This window comes from Clinocottus analis, unplaced genomic scaffold (genome assembly GCF_023055335.1).
Source record: "Clinocottus analis isolate CAN_PGR_092001 unplaced genomic scaffold, fCliAna1.0.p SCAF_17, whole genome shotgun sequence".
NCBI lineage: Eukaryota > Metazoa > Chordata > Actinopteri > Perciformes > Cottidae > Clinocottus > Clinocottus analis.
Window position 1 is genome coordinate 7,602,536 of NW_027175898.1, and position 12,267 is coordinate 7,614,802.

Genomic DNA, 12,267 nt, shown 5'->3' on the forward strand with positions numbered 1-12,267 from the left:
AAACCCGCAGGGAGCACTTGCCCTCAGCAGCGTGTTCAACAACAGCAAACAAACATCGCGCCTCAACAGCTTGATTTGAAATGACGTGGTCTTTACTGAGCTGCTCGGACTTCTCGATATTAGGTTCATAAGTAATGACCTTGCGATGTTTCACACATTTGTTTTTGTATGATGAATTTACACTATTTTGTTTTGCGTTTTATGTGAAGTTGAAGGTGAGTGGGGTTATTCAGGAACTACAAATCACTTGAATGGTTTATTTGTCCGAAATAGGGAGAAGCATTGGATACTGTTCAATATGACATCATGCTGTAATGGGTTGGATCAGAATAAATAGGACCAAATGAGAGTTGGCAGCTGCAGGACAAATAATTTTACCTTCTTTTGACAAATGGCAGATATCTCCGCTGCAAAGACAAATAAACAATAACAGTTTAGTTTTCACATAACAGAAGTAGCTTTTTAAAATAAATCACGTTTCAATGTAAACCTCTTTTTAAGTATAAATCAGATGTAACTATAGCTATAAAACCAATCATAGTAAAGGAACAAATATGGCTACCTTTATTCACCCTCTGTCTCAAATTATTATGTGAAAAACTTCAGGTATATTGTAGATTATACTAAATATATTGCATGTATATCCCATTTCCTGTATGTCTAATTGTCCGTGGGGAGCAAGACAGACTGTATGTAAACTCTCACCTTGGGGTAGGAGTACGTCAACAAGCCATTCAGCGTGGTCTCTGAAAAGGTAAAAGAAATGCATGAACAATGTTTGATTTATAGGCAAACTGGTCCTCTGAGTGTATATAAAATTCCACCGAGTGTAAACAAATCTTAACTTCCTAACAGAACTGGGACACAAAATATCTTCGCTCAATATCAATTAAAATATAACACTGCAGAGTCATGCAATTATAACATGCTAAACGCACACTGGAGAAAAGGCTAACAAGTGGCCGCGTGGTTTTCGTGATGATGATCTCATTATTAGCGCAAGTGAATTACGTAACCATGGCGATGCGTTTCCCCTTGGGATGAAGTGAGGAATGATGAGGCGGGCAGGAGGTGAAGTATGTTTTGAATGGTGTTGCATTTAGGGAGGGGGAGGATCTGGGGGGGATCGAGAAAGGAGGTGAAACAGATGCATACCCTGCAATCCTCTGGCTGCACTCCTCGCATATATAAAGAGGAGGCGGCTTGTCTCCCAGGGCAACAGAGAGAGTAGGATCTATACACATCTGAAAAGTAAGACAGGTGGTGTTAGAATATGGATGTGATATTTTAAAAATGTACATACTGGTATGTCAATGTTTTATTTCCATACAAACAAGAGTGGAAAAAAACATTCCTGCCTCTTTAGGGACTGTGCAAAATCCTCAGGTTGTGGACGGGGACCGAACATTATTTAATATAACACAAGAAAAAAGTATATCCCAATATATAATATGTAAAATGCATCTGGTCACATTTATTAGAATGCAAGCCAGCTTGCTCTTTGTGGCTCGTTTGACCCACTATCCTCTTTGAAGCGGACTTATGCGAGAGGGTCAAAGTTCAAGGTGCAATTTTATGACCCGGTAGAATATCCCAATTGAATGCATACTGCACGCAACAGTACATACTTTGTAAGGCCATCTTCAGCATGTAATAAAAATAAAAATAAATAGTATGTGATTTTGACCACAGTGAGCATTTACTACCAGTATTTTCCATTTGTCCCTCTCACATTGTTCTCTCCAACAGTAGTTTATCAAGATATGGCCCAAGAAGTCATGTGACACCTATATCTCCCCACGCCCCTGCATGGACGGCTGCGTGCATATGCTGCACTCTGTTCTCCTGCAACCTGTGCCCGGCCCTGTGCTAAACCTCAATGCTCATGGCCTCAATGTTCAGATGGTGCACTGTAATTTACTGTGTTCACTTGATGCCACCCTATCCTCAAGGGCTGCACAGGGTCACCGCTTCCAATTAAGCTCCCTTCCCTCCATACCCCCTCCCTGCTCTTGGTAATTGAAATCTGGCCTCTGTCAATGGCCATGCTCCTACTCTATTTGTCAGTTTTGAGCACAGTTGAATAAAAGCAGGTGGAGCTGATCAAGCAGAGCAGCAACAGCAGAGACTGTTATAATGTAGCATTGAAGCTGATGTCATTACCCCAATCCCACAGCTACCCAGGCACTGACTGATATATTTACCGAGGGGGCTCAAAAAAGCAAACGCGCTGACACGCGTGGTTGAACTCGGCAACCGATGCGGCACATGCTGCATGCGTTCCCAAAGATGGTCTCAAGGGAAGCAGCTTTTGAATGCAGAGTGTGATGCTAATCTATCTTCTTCCAGTCATAAAGAAATACAGGGTTGTGGGATCCAACAATCATAAATGTGCCTGTGATTTAAGAGTTAATGTTTAAGGCTTATTTAAAATGTTTTTTAAGACTGAAGTCACCTTGACAGCAGGTTTATTGATTGCATTGTGGCATTCAATATGTTGACAGTGGATGGGGTTCCAGGCTGATGAAATTGAAGCAAGAGAGAAGACGGGCAGTCGGAAGGAGACAAGAAGAAGAATTGGGGATGCGTTAGACCTTCAGTCAGTTCAAGGGCAGATCAAGCAGCAGATGTGACGTCAAGAGAATCTCACCTGTATACTGAAGCCCTCTATATTCAATAATGGCTCCTGGTGGCTTCAGGTTGGGCCAGTAATGAAACAGCATCTGCACAGCTGGAGGCTTTACTTGGGATGGGCCATAGGATATGACATACAGAAGGTCCTGCACACAGTATAAACAGTATTAACATTAATTACAAAGTGCAATGATATTTAAAGGTACTTGTATGCTAACGAATGGCAACTAATTCAAGATTGTCATTCCAACATGCTTTATACCCATGTTGTAAAGACTACATGTTGCTCAATGTCCATTGTTCATTTAAAAAACATTGACAGGACTATGTATTTTATATTTTTTATATAGGAATATGCATTTTAGGACATATGTTTAGGATATTTGAGTTTTTGCCAAGAGAAAATGGATACCGCTAGCACCCATCAGTAGACTGTTAGCTTAGAGCAGCTAGCTTGAAAAAAAAAGAGTTATTGATTAAAGAAACATTGTATTACATGTTAACTATTGAGCTTTAGCTGGTAGGATACTTAATCTTTGTACAGAGCAGACTAGCTTAGCTAGCTATTTCTTCATCCTGCATAAGGAGTTTTTGCCTTATGCTAATTGAAGCTAACAGTCCTTTGGCTCTATCCAGCCAAGTGGCACTGATCTTCTCTCTCAACACATTGTAAATGTTTGACTTACATAAAGCTATTTAAAACATCAGCCCTTGTGCTTTACACAAAATACCTTACATATGTAGCCTACCTTCCACACTTCCTGTTTGTGCTTCATTAGACACTCCAACAATTGACAGTGATACACTAAAAAGAAGAAGTAGCCAGCTTAAAAAGAGAGCCATATACAACATTACAGTGTTAGTTATAGTTGCATGTATTCTGTGAAAGCAGCCATTGTGGTGGTTTACCTGGATTTGTGGTGTACTGCATTGCAATCATTAGCATAGAGGAGGCAGACAGATTGACATAGGCCGGGACTCCCCCCTCCCTCCGAGTGGAGCCCACTACAGCAAGAGAAAGATTACTTCACTTTTTCCTTTATTCATTAAATACCATTAATATTTAAATTATGCCAACATAAAGGTACAGTTTTATTATGATGAAAAGTGAGTAAGTTGTCAAAAGTATCTTAGGTATGAAAGGTCATACTCACATATTGCCATGGGGAGGAAAGAGGTGCTCAAGTACTCAATGATGTCTTTGTGGAGGAAAGGGGGAAATGTGGCTAAAGTGGAGATCATAGTATAGGGCAAAGTGCTGAGAATATCGTCACTGAGAAAGGGCAGGAGGCATGTTGTTGTGTAAAATATGGACTGTCCCAGATCTGATGAGAAAGGGAAAAGGAAAAAAAAAAAGAAAAAGACAAAGAGAGATACACAGACACTCATTCAATTAACAGTACATACATTACTCACATACTGTATTCAGTCACATATGTAAAATGTACATGACATGTCATTTAATATTGTATGAAATATAACAGTAATAACAGTACAACAAAAAAAAGAGAACATTGACAATATGAACTTTAGCTGAGGGCAGTGAGCTTTCTTTAAAAGCCACTGAGATACAATTTTCCTTCAGGAAAAGTAGAACATTCTAGTCAAGATGATGGGTTTTTATGCTTTAGAGCTTTTTTTAACAGTGGTAAAATATTCATGAAAAACAAGAGCACTGGCTGTGATACAGCCTTTAGCCCATGAAAAAACAGTGCAGAAATAAGTCATTCTCAGATGTATTCTAAACGTATTGAAAAAAATAAAACATTACATTTGCCGAAGTATGTTTTCCATTTAGCTTATATATTTGCACATGACACCATCAGTAAAACATTGCTCCCACTTTACATAACAAACATGCAGTCAGTTATGATACACAGAAGAGAAGGCCTATGTCTGGTGTATCCAATGGCTTATGAACGATTAAGTTGACAGGATCCAGCGTGCTCCCAATCACCCCATGCATCCCTCAAGATCCTCAGCTGGACTTCTCTCCTCCAGTTACAAAAAAGGCCAAAAAAGCAGCAGTGGCTTCATGCAGGCCAGACGGCTCGGGGATGATGATGACAAACAGTGGTGCACTGGGCCTTGACTCACCATGCTGACCGTGCTGCAGCAGGGGCACCAGGTCAAGCAGGGTCACGAGGGTCACATAGAGGCCCTGATAGTCCAGAGAGGGGTACTCTGAGAGCTGAGCGTCCCGACTCTGCTGCCCCTGCCCCCCGCGGTCTGACGGGGCATCGCGCAGAACGCTGTAAAGGAGGGAGCGAGTAACTGAAGGGTTGATGGAACTGACTTGTGGTCTTAGAGATGGGGTGAGTGGGAATGGCACAGGAAAAAGACACATGGTCATGGGCACGGCCAAATTGGAAGCTTCCTGGTTCTCCTTCCTGCCTGTGCGGGACAGAATGCTGCTCCGGGGCGGGAGGGGAGGGGAGGGAGGGTAGGGAAGGAAAGGGGAACAAGGGAAAAAAAGAGACAACAAAGACACAAAAAAACAGCACATTACATTGAAATGGCACTACAGAGACAGCGTAAATAGAAAAAAACAAACCCAGATAAACCCCACATAGGATGCAGTGTCTCACTATTGTATCACTGAAGGCACGGGCAATTTTTCCCTGCTTTGTCGGTTCAGGGTGACTTTTATTCAATTTATCTTGTTTTGTATATCTTTGCACTTGGAAAACAAAAAAAACATGAGCACAAACTGCAATGATCACTGCATCTCATGCGTATCTGGTGACAAGGAGCAAAAATATAAAAAATGGCATGTTTTCAGTGGCAACCCCATACTTCTCCAAAAAGGCACAGTGCAAACGACTGTCCCTAGATGGCTGCCATCTTCCAATCAGCAAGGTTAGAGGCTACCATGCAAAAAGGCCAATGAGCCGTGGAATAAAAAAAGAAAATAAACAAATTTCCTTGTCTTTAGTGGGGCTGTCAAGGATGGGAGTGACACCAAATTGGTTCGGGAAAATACAGAGGTGACACTTTTGAAACATGCTTCAGCCAGTAATAAACATGTGTGTGAGGTTAGATCAAGTGCTCACAGGTCACAGCACATGTTTATTGCACCAGAGAAATAATGTCCGTGTGCATACGTTATGATACTGTATCAGTATCATCAGGAGAAATAATGAGATCCAACAGGCATATGGATTCAGGTTTCTAAAATAAATGTAACAACTAATCTACGGTAGAGGAGAAACTATAATGACAAAGGAATAGGTTGTATCAGGGGAGATGACTGGTAGCATTATGTTTGTGAGCTAATGCAGGATGGACAATTGTGTTTGCTGTCCCCTTGGGAAGGTGGTGGACATATTACATTTTAAAAAGGGAAAAAACAAAAGGAAAAACTAGTTGGGTTGAGTGTGGAGCGTCTAGGGTGAGGATAGGGAAGGGGGGGCCAGAGAGCATTGCTCTTTTTTTCTGCACATTATTAAAGAGCTAAGCTGTTCTATCAGGCAAATGATTGGGATTTATCAAGAGAGCCCAGATTATAAATGCTGATGTATTGTTTATTTATTTATTTTATTTTGAAAGGTCACTCAAAAAGTAGAGTTACAGCATTGTCGGCAAGTGAGAAAGGGGATTTCAAAATGAATTAACATAACATTAGAGACATAATGTTTACCATGTCGCTTAACAGTTTATACTGTCAACAGCAGAATGTAACATTATCCCCTCAAAGTTATACTCTGTAAGATTTTAGTCGGTGTAGATTCATTCATATAAAGCTGAGTACTGTACATCGTAAACTCAAACAGGACTAATTCAAACAGCAGACTGTATCTCAGAGTATGACTTTTTCACTGCCAATTTTTCATATAGAAAACATCATTATTTTGAACAATGAACAGAGAGATAAACAGACACGCTCACACACATACACTGAACATACACACAAAGAGACACACGTGTGCATACATACACACGTACGTACAAACAACACGAAAAATTACAAACATGTACGACACATAAAACACATGTAGAAATGCACTGATACAGACACATGACATACATTGACTGTCAAACCCTGCACTGTCAATACAACATCATTGACTATAGCAGTAATCCAAAGCACAATATCATGTGTATCATGACAATATCATGTATAAACAATACTAGATACGATTTATGTTCCCTACAGTCATACTTCTCAGAGAGATACAGTTTGGCATGAAGTCAGCATGGCTCACTGATGCACAGAGCTCAATCTGACTTTCAGAAATATGAAAAAGCTACGCCTCTTCTTACAAGAGGCATATGTAATTGTCAGTAAACACAAAATGTTAACCTTTCTTTGTTTTTTCTGACCTGGTCCGACCTGAACCTAAAATTGGTGTATGAATCAGCAACCACCTCCTTTGGCTATTTCAGTTTTTCTTTCCAGTAACATGACACATGCCTGCTCCACTTTGCAAGGCTCACTACTCCCATTTTCTCCCTTTCTTTCTTTTGAATTTTCCTTTTTCTCTATTTTTTCACCCAGGGTTTCAGAAGGCACAGGTGTGTGAATAATCCTGCAGTCCCCGCTGAGGAAACCAGACCCCTCTAATGGTGGGGAGAATTACTTGTTCTGCATATCCAAGGCTAAGAGGCTCTGCTTCGGGAAAATATCATGCAACTGTTAACAGTGGCACCATAGCGGGCCATTCCTTTCGCATTAGAATGTCGCTGCATCTCAGAGACAAAATCGTCACTTGAATTTAAACAGATTCCCATATTAGCAGCCTCCGTCAATATCTATCTGCGCAAAAAACATATGAAAGGCCATGTTTAAAACAGCACATAGGCTACTGATGCTGGACAGTCCTTCAGCAAAGGCTAAGCACAAAGTATCCACTCTGAGCATCACTCAACAGAGGAATAATCCTTATGGGGCTGAGGCATAAAGTGTAGAATTGAGGCCGGCTGCCAATCTCAAATAGATTGCACCCTAAGCTTAAAATAATGATACAAGTGGGACATACAACTTCAGCCTGTGACAATCCCATCCTTTTTGTAAATTAGCCATTACATTTGGACAGCAGTAATATTTTCTGTGAGGCCAGCAGGCAATAAGATTAAACCAACCTTTAGACATGCCAACATATGCTATCACTGTAGATTACTGACATGGAAAGAAGCTCCCGCTGGAAAAACAGGGACATGACACATTGTGAAATAGGACGTGTCCAAAATGGCTGCCTACTTGACCTGTGTTAGAGGAGGAAATAACATGCTTTTCCTTCCTCCAGCTTTCACAGCACCCAGGGGAGCAGGCTGACCCTGCAACTGCAGAGCCGGAGGAGCTGCCCTCCAATGGCCCCCTTCTGGGAAGGACACAACAGGCCGCCACAAGGAAGCGCTCATTTAGCAGGCGACCACTGAACACTGAATCAATAAATCTGCTGCCGCTTCAAATCAACACGGCGATATCTGCACCGTCTTCTTCTATTTTCCAAAGCAGTGCAGGCCGGGCAGTCCGAGTTGGCCACTTCCCTCACTTCTTCTTGACATACTAAATTCATATTAGCCATTCAATGATATCGCTGTCATCCTTTTCAGAAAGCGTGTCAACCTGTCTGATCCAGAAGCTAAATATCACACATTCTAAAGTCTGTTACTTAACCTGTTGGCACTAAAGCAGGGTACTTACCTGAGCAGAGTTTGGGAAAAGTATTTCAGTGTGTTTGCAATGTCTGTTCCGGAGGGCACAGGGTAAATATTGTGTTGCACACGGTTGTGATACTCTTGCAAGTATCGTATCTTAGAGGCAACTAGACAAAATAAAGAGCAGAGTAACAAGCAAATCAACATGAGACTATCATTTGAATCTGAGTACACAGATGAGGCAAACAGTAGAACACGAATAACGCTGTGTTTCTGTTGTTGTTTCCTGGTTCAAATTCATGTGAGAAAGCATAGTGTACAACACAGAGGCTCCAATTATCAAGTTAAACAAAGAGACTGTGTTCTCATGGCCTTCAGCAGGTGACCTTTTTGGTACAGCGGCGAGGTCACGGGAAACCCTCGAGGACTCAGCAACCTATTGCTTACAGAAACACGCTCATGTACAAAAGGTTGCCGGTTCAAGTCCCAAGACAAGCTGGGGATATACAGTCAACATGAGACACGACAGAGGGCTTACTCATCTCTTAGCAGATAATACTGAGAGACATTTCAGCACTGACCCCCTCGGTTTAGCATCATCCTTGTGTTACTGTTAGAGATATCAGTGTGTTATTGTTGCCTGGTTAAATAAGAGTCCATTGAAGTTGGAATGGGTGATCGCTGACCCATTTTCTGTGACTTTGGGCAGTGGTGTTTAGCGTCCTCCCTGACCTGTAACTGACAAACCCCAAAATAAAAATAACAGCTGTAGGCTTTGAGCATGTGAAGTCTTTTTTTTGTGCAAAACATATAGCTGTACACCTGCTTTTCTCTTCCTTAATCTAAACATCTTGAGGGACTTGTGTATACCTAAACACATTGTTGTGTGTGTAGAGATAATCGCAGCTAATTAGTTGTTCTATGTTGTTTTTTTCTGCTGCTAGCCTGATTAGTTCTACCATATATTTACCAGTAAACAACATTAGCCACACACAACTTTAAGCCAATCGAAATGTAAGCGCTAAACACCAAGTTTGAACCCATTTTGTATGCCTGTTACATACTTAAATCGCGCAAAATCAGATTACAACTGTGCAGAGATCAGTCAGTAACACGGTATAGAGTCCGGAGGGAGATACCGCTTTCCACCTGTTCAAATGCAATCGGAGGAACGAGGAGAAAATGAAGAACCGCCTCCGGGACGGTGTGATCAAACCCCACTATCGATCAATCTTCTACCACCATATTGTTCAGTAAAGACTCTGTCTGGTCGACCTTGAGATCAGCAGCACACCTCGCTTTTTTTTGCAGGCGCATTATCCAGCCACACGTCAATCACAGAAAAGATAATGTGACGATGTAGCCATTAAATTGTTTTCCCCTTAACATGCCGAGAAACACACCGCGGCGCCTCCAGCCAGACCGCAGCGAGAGGACGTGTTGCAACCTGCCATGGCAACCGCGGTTTCATCACCAAGGACAGCTCCCCTCGTTCGCTTTCTTGGTTCCAACAAAAATCACATTTCCAGCTCAAACCCCCATGACAAGACAGGGGAAAAAACACACACACGCATACAGCCGTACTTACACTGCTCTGCCTTCGTAGACATTTCGCAGACACTTGGGGAAACATAAAACCCAGACTGTCAATTCTTTTGGTGTTTTTTTTTTCTTCCTCCTCTCCGGCGTTGTGTTTCCGTCAGTCGTGAAAAAGTGAATATACCCCCCTTACAGCCCAGGCTCGGCTTGATTGTACCACTCTGCGCGATGGATTCATGCACTGTGGCGTTTTAGCGGTGGCGCGGTCGCTTTCAGCCGAATTAAAACGAAGACCCAATTTTGTGAGTCTGATTTTAATTTTAAGAATTGTATTCTTTCGTGACAGAGAGGAACGTTGATATACATCCGCGACACCATACCTTTCTCAATGGACTGATCCACCTTTGACAAATTGTCATTCATGATTTCCCACAACCGTATCAGTCCTATTTGAACTGATTAGCCCATATGAGGAAAATACCAAGGAAATCTAGGAATTTGCTCGTGCACTTTTGTATTATAATGCATGAAAAAAAGAGAAAAGTGCAACAGATGGTTGTTACATTTTCATGACCACGAGCATAACGTGTCCTGGAAGAATATTTATATTGTTGCATAGTTTTGTTTTCATGTTTTATAATAGTCTATTGTTTTCCCTTGTGAATGGAAGTTATTCCCAATTTCAGCAGTGAATACTAGACGGCATTAGGCTAAATACATTCCCAATATTATTTACTGATATACCATTATTTGAGCCTGTAATATAATTGTTTAAAATATTCCCACAGTAAAATACAAGTGAGCGATAAACAGACTTCAGAGTCTGAACCGCTGACAGAACCTTACCATTACAGGTTGTGCCAAGAACTGTTGCAGTATTTCCATCTCATCTCTTTTGATTGGGAGGAACAAACATGAGGCACTTCCCAGACATTACATGAATCTGATCAGTCAACAAATCAGCCTGTTTTAATTTTTAAACCTATACGCGTTAGATATAAAACATACCACAGCAGATATCATATCAAAGTCTTTATACAGTAAAACAGTTTAATCGTCAAGTTTTACCTTCACAACAATTTGCACATTGGAAACCACAATAACACAGTGCATGGGTGTCTTCCTGAGTGTAGAGTTTTTAAGAAGTCAGGGTTGTGGAGGTGATCTCTGTCGGTACTCTGGGATGTGATGCAGGATCCATCCAGCCGGGGCCAAGAGGGTCACAGCAAACACACACATGGCAAATAAAGATTGCTGTAAGAAAGTCCATGAGAACATGAACATAAAAATATAAGGGCAGATTTGTAGTACATAAAGGGTATACAGTGCAGTATATCTCCCAAACCTCACTGCAGCTACATGTTGAAAAAAGGATATTGAACACCTGTGTCCACAACTGAAGGTCCCAATCTCAATGACTCATCGGGTGATACAACAGCAGCCCCCATTTATATCGTCCTGCCATGATATTCCCTTTGTCCCTCTGCACTCTGGTATTCCTAACCTTAGCCGGGCTTTGTAAAAGCCCCTGTGATTGTCCCCGAGGACAGATCAACAGATTTATAGTGGCATAAACACCAACCGCTATGTTGCAGTTCCATCATAAGATCTCTTTACGAGGCCCGAGCTTCAAACTGACTTATGGATAACAAATGAATAAAACATCTCTCCCACTCTACGGACTGGGGATACAGTTCGCTTGAATTCCTCGCGTTAGGGGAAATACAGTGAAGTGTCACAGATACCGACTTCCCAAGAGTGTTACACTTTTTATGTTCCAGCATGGTCCTAACATCTTGATTAATAATAGTTAATTTAGCACCCAGTAAGTACAAGTATATAAATTCCTGCTGTTGCAGTACATATATTTTAAGTCAAACAATCTGGGTTGTCTGTCCATTAAACTTCTACTAGACAATAATAAAGATATTCTTACCACTGGCCCAATCTTTTCCTTTGGTGGCTTGCTGTAGATGGTTGACCTGTGATGTTGTTGAGTGGCTTTCATCAACCTACACCAGGTCAGCACGGGTCTAAAAAGGGAGAACATCTTTCTGCTCACAGAGACTCTCGAAAATGGCATGTTTCTGTGCAAATGTCTCCTCATATCCGGTGAGATGCTCATAGATAGTCACTACTTTTAGCTAATTCCCTGGGAGGAGTTGTTTCAAAAGACACTCATGTAAACATACAGACCAACTTCTCATCAAGATAACAAAGTTGGCCTGTGAGACTGTAAAAGGAACTGGAAAAAAAAATAAACTCTGTATATTATGATAGGGATTCTACATTATAATTCATTATTAAAACTACTTAGATACTTAGTTGTATCTAAGTTAGTCCACAGCAATAACATTTCTTAAAAAATACATTTTCAACAACTAATGTGGACCAAGTTGCAAGAGATACTCAAGGCTTGAGTGGGCACGTTTTGACAATTAATCAAAATATTGGAATACATACAATGAAACATTGCAAAAAGTAACAGAGATG

At 41.2% G+C, this 12,267-nt stretch overlaps 2 protein-coding genes across 7 annotated transcripts in view; both read right to left on the reverse strand.

Moving 5' to 3' along the window:
• LOC137787449 (protein unc-79 homolog) overlaps positions 1-10,171 on the reverse strand; it is a 31,705-nt gene extending 21,534 nt beyond the window's left edge. For 2 of the 6 annotated variants that reach the window (XM_068579890.1, XM_068579889.1), the window contains exons 1-11: positions 9,824-10,056; positions 8,282-8,402; positions 4,732-5,045; positions 3,789-3,959; positions 3,544-3,639; positions 3,384-3,439; positions 2,651-2,780; positions 2,456-2,520; positions 1,156-1,244; positions 706-746; positions 379-407 (exon numbers count right to left, since the gene is read on the reverse strand). In XM_068579890.1, the coding sequence (XP_068435991.1) occupies positions 379-407; positions 706-746; positions 1,156-1,244; positions 2,456-2,520; positions 2,651-2,780; positions 3,384-3,439; positions 3,544-3,639; positions 3,789-3,959; positions 4,732-5,045; positions 8,282-8,402; positions 9,824-9,845 (1,134 nt within the window). In that variant the 5' untranslated portion in view covers positions 9,846-10,056. Of the gene's footprint in view, positions 1-378; positions 408-705; positions 747-1,155; positions 1,245-2,455; positions 2,521-2,650; positions 2,781-3,383; positions 3,440-3,543; positions 3,640-3,788; positions 3,960-4,731; positions 5,046-8,281; positions 8,403-9,823; positions 10,058-10,154 lie in introns of those variants that run through there. The other 4 variants (XM_068579894.1, XM_068579892.1, XM_068579891.1 and 1 more) reach the window with 4 other exon arrangements.
• Positions 10,172-10,798: 627 nt separating this feature from the next.
• si:dkey-85n7.8 (COX8 domain-containing protein) lies at positions 10,799-11,823 on the reverse strand. Its single transcript, XM_068579642.1, has 2 exons — positions 11,711-11,823; positions 10,799-11,028 (listed from the first exon to the last, which is right to left on the reverse strand). The coding sequence occupies exons 1-2, from the start codon at positions 11,780-11,782 to the stop codon at positions 10,921-10,923; spliced, it is 180 nt and encodes a 59-aa protein (XP_068435743.1). The 5' UTR covers positions 11,783-11,823; the 3' UTR covers positions 10,799-10,920.
• Between the last annotated feature and the right edge of the window lie 444 nt (positions 11,824-12,267).